This window comes from Nicotiana tabacum, chromosome 8 (assembly GCF_000715075.1).
Source record: "Nicotiana tabacum cultivar K326 chromosome 8, ASM71507v2, whole genome shotgun sequence".
Lineage (NCBI taxonomy): Eukaryota > Viridiplantae > Streptophyta > Magnoliopsida > Solanales > Solanaceae > Nicotiana > Nicotiana tabacum.
This window is the reverse complement of record NC_134087.1, coordinates 4,749,002-4,756,069: the sequence shown is the minus strand read 5'-3', so window position 1 is coordinate 4,756,069 and position 7,068 is coordinate 4,749,002. Positions and strand designations below refer to the sequence as shown.

General features: G+C 31.1%; 1 protein-coding gene across 2 annotated transcripts; it reads right to left on the bottom strand.

Moving 5' to 3' along the window:
• Positions 1-216: 216 nt before the first annotated feature.
• Positions 217-2,227, bottom strand: LOC107808981 (inorganic pyrophosphatase 2). Of its 2 annotated transcripts, XM_016633552.2 has the most exons (5): positions 1,956-2,094; positions 1,729-1,801; positions 1,534-1,655; positions 1,194-1,395; positions 217-907 (listed from the first exon to the last, which is right to left on the bottom strand). In XM_016633552.2, exons 3-5 carry the CDS (start codon positions 1,647-1,649, stop codon positions 554-556), a joined length of 672 nt encoding a protein of 223 aa, XP_016489038.2. In that variant the 5' UTR covers positions 1,650-1,655; positions 1,729-1,801; positions 1,956-2,094; the 3' UTR covers positions 217-553. The 2 variants fall into 2 exon arrangements, with proteins under 2 accessions (XP_016489038.2, XP_016489037.2); XM_016633551.2 differs by lacking the exon at positions 1,729-1,801 and having other exon boundaries at positions 1,956-2,227.
• Between the last annotated feature and the right edge of the window lie 4,841 nt (positions 2,228-7,068).

Genomic DNA, 7,068 nt, shown 5'->3' with positions numbered 1-7,068 from the left:
ATGGCCTCCTCCTGTGTAAGTGCTGTTTGGATATATTTATGTTAATTCTGTATTATACCATCTATCCAGTTACAATAGGCAGCTGTTTTATTGATTATTAAACTTTGCCCTTCTTGTTTGTAGAGTAAAACAACTACAGTGGAGCTTGGAAGAGTTGGGAAAAAATCTTCTACTTGAACCATTAAGCTTAAAATTATGTGAAGGTAAAACTTGGAGTTTCCATTACTGAATATAGATCTATATTGAATGGTATTGTGAAAAGGAACTGGCTTACAAAGAAGAGATAAGAACCATCCTACATAGCCTCCTTTTCCTAAGAAATACATTAAAATCTTCAGAACTCGAACCACAGGTTCAAATCCAGTGACCATTTCTTAAAATTTTGAACCAAAAAAAGCCATAGATACAAAACAGGTTACAACAAACTTGTAACACACTTTAAGTTGATCTCTTTCTTGATGTTGATCAAGAGAGAAACCACACACAACTACCTAAAATAAAAATCAAATTCAAAGTCAGAATCTTCATTGTAATGACTTGGGCAATCTTGCCATTAATAAGGTACTGGAAGAGGTCGTGGAAAGGGTCCGTGAGATGCTTTTGACATTGTGTGGAATTTGCATTCGACTGATAACAATTGGCTCTCTTCAATGGTGATTGCGTTAATGAGTTGTAGCAGAATGTGCTCAAGTTCTTCCCCATCAGTCCACTCGTGAACGTCTGCTTTTACTAGTGTCTTGTTTTCTTTTATCAAATTCCAGGCTGGGAAATCTTTTCTTGGCATGACGAAATCTCCTTCTCTGAGCTTCAAACTGGGGCAGAAATCGCCGATTCCATCACCAAGGTATATTATTCTTTTCTTCCCTTCCTTAGCCATGGAGGCTTGTATTCTTTCTACTATCAGACCCTGTAACATTTATAACAGAGAAACTCTATTAGAATAAAGGGTGGTCAGGTGCACAAAGCATCCCACGTTCACACATGATTCGAGGAAAGGCCGCACCCAAGAGGGTGTAAAGTAGGCAGCCTACCATAATGCAAGCATTAGTGGCTGATTCCACGACTTGAACCCGTGACCTATAGGTCACACAGAGACAACTTTACCGTTGCTCCAAGGCTCCCCTTCCAGAAACTCTGTTAGAATAACTAATTTAATTTCATATTACATTTTTTTTAAATTGCTGATTATTTACCTTACACATGTTGGGAGGGCAAAGACTGCAGCCATGAGGAGATGTTTGAAAATCAACATAAGGTAGGATTTGGAGTCTTCCTTCCTCATCAACATAGCCTGGGTTTGTGTTGATTTCTGAGAAACAATCTCTTATTTCCAGATGTTTCAAGATTGTCTCTATAAAGAACACGTTTGCATCGCTTACTACTCTCAAATCACACCTGAATTAATAAACATTCAATTAGTTTAAACCCACAAAAATTTCTGATTATTTATTAAGCAGATTAAAATAAAAACATAGGAAATAAAACAAAAGTAACAATAAACGGTACTAAAGACTGAAATAGAAAGATACATACCCTAATGCATAAGCTGATTTAATGGCTGGGACAATCCTGGGGTGTATTGGTACCCGTTTTAGTACCTCTTCAATATCTTCAATAGTTTTGCCTTGTGCATGAAGCTCCTTCATCATCCTATCCTGTAATTTGAAACAGAATATTCAGCCTCTAATAAGAGAAAAAAAGGACAGCACGGTGCATGTAACATCTTACGTTCGCGGGTCCAGAAAAGGGCCGCACCCTAATGAAAGCTTTAGTGGTGGCTTATATGACTCAAATTCGTGACCTATAACGTCACATAGAGACAACTTTAAAAAATCAGACAAAAACCTTAGACTATGTAGGGAGATTGAAAAGGTCTATTTTTTTATTACATATAATTTTTTAGAATTCAAGCTATATATGCTGACGGAAAAAATATTATAGGAACAAAAACTAACCATGAGAGAGTTCCAGGGCATGGTAGAGAGAAGTTGATTGAACAAGTCATTGGCACCTAACTCATCCACCACCCAATTATCACTATCCACGTCGATGATCGTCTTGTCGAAGTCGAAAATCACCACAATTCCAGCCATTTCTGAGTATTTTTTCAGGGTTTAGTGACAAGAAAAGAATGAATATAGAAAACCTCTGATTCTTGTTTTTCTAGGATTTATTTGGCTTCAGAAAATAAACTGTTGTTTAGACTGAATTGAGGAAAAACCTTAAAAGAGGCAGCTCTATATATAGGGAAGAAAAAGAAAAGGATAAATTTGAAATAGGTACAAAAAAATAAGATGCTAAGGGAATATTACGCGGATTTGACATAAGTTTGTGGTAAATTAAAGCAAAGCCACTCAAAATCCTACTGTCTGTTGGTTTATTTTCTTTCTGGAAAAGTTATTATCGTCAGCTTATTTCGAATATTAGCCATTGGATTTTGCTATACTTGATTTTCAAGGATCATCGTACGGTAAATATAGAGTTTCACTTTATGGTATAAATAATAATTCATTTATTGTTAGTATGGGAAAAGGTTTTATGTACACAGGAATATGACAGAATATTCCATGCAGGAGACTTCAATTCCCTCTTCCAACTATACTACGCAGCCACCAAACCACAAATTAGGATGGAACATATTTCGATTAATTGTTTCAAATTTTAATATGTTACAAAAATATTTATTAAATATTAATAATAAACTTTTGGTGTTAAATGTTGATAATTATAAAGAAAATGGCTCTTGTCTATAAGTGAAGAGAACTTTCCTTATTTTAGTGAAATTATTTTTTTGATTGTCAAAAAATAGAAAATAACTTTTTCATGTATAATATTTTCTCGAAAAAAAATATTCCATCATATTAAACAGAAAATATTGAAAATTTGGCAGCTTCTAGATTATATTAGAGATATTCGAGCATAATCCCAGTTGGATTTTAAAGACAGTCCTTATAGATTTTGTCACGTTATGTTCATGAAAGTAGGAGGGGTATAGGGGACAAGTGGATTAATGTTCATATATTAGCACCACATGAATCAGATTAAACATTGTTCATTATTTCAATTAAAATAATCCTCAAACAAAGTTTTTAAAATTCAAATTCTTATTTCCAATTGAAGATGAAATAATCACTAAAATAGTAAAATTAACATTGAATTACGTACAACCATTATTTCGATTAGCTTTTGAAGTTATGTCTAAATGCCTACCAGTGTTTTTTCGTGTTTATGTAGTCCTTTACCTGTAATCAAGAAACGATATCACATGAAACATCGCAAATTTTGGAATAAATACGTATGCCAAATATCAAAGCTATAATTATCATCTGCTTTTTGCCTTACATAAATCGTGTCTGGTTTAAATAAAATACAGAGATCTTCCCTTACAACTTGTTTGGATGGTTGTTACCTATTATATTGTATCGTATTGTTACTTTAATACATGTTTGTTTTGATTTTTACTTAAATTTTATTGTATCGTATCGTTAAATTCGTTGTAACATAACGATGTAATGTGCCACTTTATGTAACGACCGATTTGATGTGGTCGCGTCGTTACCTTGTATTTTTCTCTCAATCTCACCCTTCATTATTATTAAATAATTTTATTTTATCATTTACCTTACCTTTTTATATACCGCATGATAATCTTTCTTTATAATATTAATTGCAAGTTTATTAATCATATTACTGGTGCGTGATACCATGAAACGACGGTAAAACAACACAATCCATCCAAACATTGTATTCATCAAAAGATACAGTACAATACAATGCAGTACGATACGATACATTATGAAATGATACATTATGAAACGATACGTAACAACCATCCAAATAAGCTGTTAGATTTTGCTTCGTAATACTAACCTCCCTCCTGGTTTTCAATATTACACTGGTCTCCTTTGTCTAATCTACCCTTATTAATAAGGAAAATGACATACTATAGCTGCTTTCAAAATAATAACCGAAAAATGTATGTGTGTATGTGTGTGTGGGTGTATATATATATATATATATGTGTGTGTGTGTGTGTGTGTGTGTGTGTGTGTGTATTTGTATTTTTTTATACAAAAAAATATAAAAATATTATACACTTTTACGACTATCGAATGTAAATAGTTTCATCCTTGAGCTAAAGTGATATTTGCCCTTATTAATATGCTCTTTTAATTTGTTTAATACAAGTTTGGTTTCTGTCATTGTCCACAACAGTAACCTAGCCTTAAGTGGCATATCTTCGAAAGAATATATACTCTTTGCAGTTGTTTTGTTCAAAATTCAAGCATATTTAGGAGTAGGGTGTTCAAATCGAATCGGAAAATCGCACCAAATCGAAAAATCAAATCAAATCGATTTAAAAACCCGACTAGGTTCTTGGTTTGGTATTGAATAAAAAAATCCGAACCAAACCGACATATAAATATATAAATTTTATTTATATTTTTAAGAGTTTATAGTGATTTTTCTTTAGAAAATGTAGAAATATTTGGGATCCTATCATGTATTAACCCTGAAAGCGCAAATTAACGAAAAATTATTGTTAGACGGCTAAGAAAATAACTGTCATGTGTTACTAAAAAAATTCTCCCATTAGAATATTTTAATAGACCATATGTTTGTCAATTTTTTCCATATTTACTAAACATATATTCACTTATCAAAGCTTTATCTATAATTAATACAAAGTAAAATTGAAGTAATATTCATGTAACAAAAAAAAATCCGAAAAACCCGACAAAACCGAACCAATCCAAACCGATATAGTTAGTTTGGTTTGGTAAAAACCGAACCAACCCGATTCATGTACACCCCTATTTAGGAGACTTTATTGAAAAGTAAGTGCTTGCTCACTTGTTTTGACATTCCAAAAAGAGAGAAGAGAGAAGAGAGAAAAGTAAAAGCAAGAGTTGATTTAAAGAATATCGCTACAAATCAAAAGATGTAATGGTTATGTTAATTCAAACACGGTACTACTTTCTTAATGTTTAGAGAATAATGCACATTTGTTCGTTGTCTGCTGTATAGGAGTTTTTCAAGGAATTTATAATGATCTTTAGCCACTTTTGCCTGAAATTAAAATTAAGATTTAAAAAAAAGAAATTATTAATCACAAGAAATTACTTAAGTTGGGCTTAACCAGCTTGAAGATACTTGAGAAAATGGTATGATATGACAACGCATAAAGAGAATTGACAATTTTATCATTTTTTTTCATCTGGCAAAGATAATCCCAAATTGGCATTATATAGTCAAATCCTTAAAAACCCTAGTTCTTTATTATTCTCTCTCCCCCCATATTTCTTCTTTAATCTTCTTCTTCTTTTCTCTCCCCATAATCTTCTTAAAGTTGTACTGCACCATTATAATCTGGATCGAGTAAAACAAAAATAGCATTAGTAGACGCACATCTATGTATATAACCATGTATACCTATGTGTATATTATATTTTATATCGTGATATACATTATTAGATTTGGCACTATAAGGTTAAATCGAAATCAAATCGTCCAATTTGATTTTAAGAGGGAGAAATTCATTCTGAATAAACTTAATTCAATTTTGTTCTTTATCAAAGAAAGAAAATAAATTTTTGATATAATATGTTTAGAGCAAGTTGTGCGAGTAAATAATTTTTTGATATATATTTTGATATACAAAGAAGAAAAATAAATTTTTGATATACACAAACAAGGAAAATAAATTTATGATATACATTTTGGTATACACATATTCAATATGTTATACATTGCGATATATAAATAATACAACTATTTTTATTGTGATCTACATGATAGAGACAACAATAAATTTATATAACTATATTTATAATTTTATATTTTAAATAAACAAATAATGAAAATAAAATTTTAATATACATTTTGATATACACAAAGAAGTAAAATAAAGTTGTAATATATATTTTGGTACACACATTATTGCGAAAAATAAGAAAGAATTTTTAATATATATATGATGCAAAAAAAATTATATTGCTATATTGATGAAAATCGCGCACAAGTTCAAAAAAGACAAGAGAGCAATTTTATTCGAAATAGTTATACATTTCTTTCATGTCATCAGTAAAAAAGAAATAAAGTTAATTATGTATGAGCATGTCATTAAAATATTATAAACTAGGGGTGGACATCGGTCGGTTCGATTCGGTTATGAATATTATCGGTTTACAAATTTGATAAACTGATAAGATATCGATTATCGGTTCGGTTATCGGTTTACCCGATAAGATAACTCAATCTAGAGTTAAGCAAAAAAAGAGAAGATAATTCGCTGGAGTTAAGCAAAAAAGAGAAGAATTCACATATAATATACTACTCATTTCTCGTGGCCACAACTGGAATAGTACTAATTCTTTAACAACAATTGTCCAAATACATTAATAGTACAAAGTAGTAGCAATTTCACCTTAAAATTAACAAGTCCAAACATATAGTACTAACAATCTAAGATAAACTGGATGTTGTTTGTCAAATGCCTAACCTGAAAAAAGAAATTATAGAGCAAAACCTTGATCTGTGCATGGGCAATACTAAAACAGAAATGAAAAATACCTAGAAGTCAAGAAAATATTGTCATGTTGTCAAAGCTCAGCGTACAGAAAAATAATGTTAAAAAAATTACCTGAAACTGATAAAGATTGTCGATTGAGAATTGATAAGTGCGAAGAGAAATTAGTAGTAGGTATAGGCTGCATAATGTGAGCTCACAAAATTAAGAAACAAAAATAAAAAATAAAGAATCATTAACAGTCAAAAATACCAATATGAAGATGAATTTTATTATAGAAATTAAAAGTCTAATGTATAAGACTAAAGACTTACGCTATAAGTAACTAGTAAGGTCTATGAAGAGTGAAGATAAAGCAATTGAAAAGTGCGACCGAGAAAGAATAGGAGAAAATGAACTAAAGCCCTGTCATATGTATATATCTAATGACTTCTTGTTGTAGTAGACTCGACTAACATCCTTTGACAGTTGTAAGCTCACAAAATGAGGCGGAGTTGGATGTATTTTAGTATTTTCCTTGTGTGGGCTAAAAATCATTT

What these genes read in the sequence shown, in the direction of transcription:
- LOC107808981 (XM_016633551.2), bottom strand. Translation starts at nt 2,093, where the DNA reads ATGGCTGGAATTGTGGTGATTTTCGACTTCGACAAGACGATCATCGAC. An exon ending in TGCCCTGGAACTCTCTCATG is followed by an intron (nt 1,656 to 1,955) that starts GTTAGTTTTTGT and finishes TTCAAATTACAG; the next exon opens with GATAGGATGATGAAGGAGCT. An exon ending in GCCCTCCCAACATGTGTAAG is followed by an intron (nt 908 to 1,193) that starts GTAAATAATCAG and finishes TAAATGTTACAG; the next exon opens with GGTCTGATAGTAGAAAGAAT.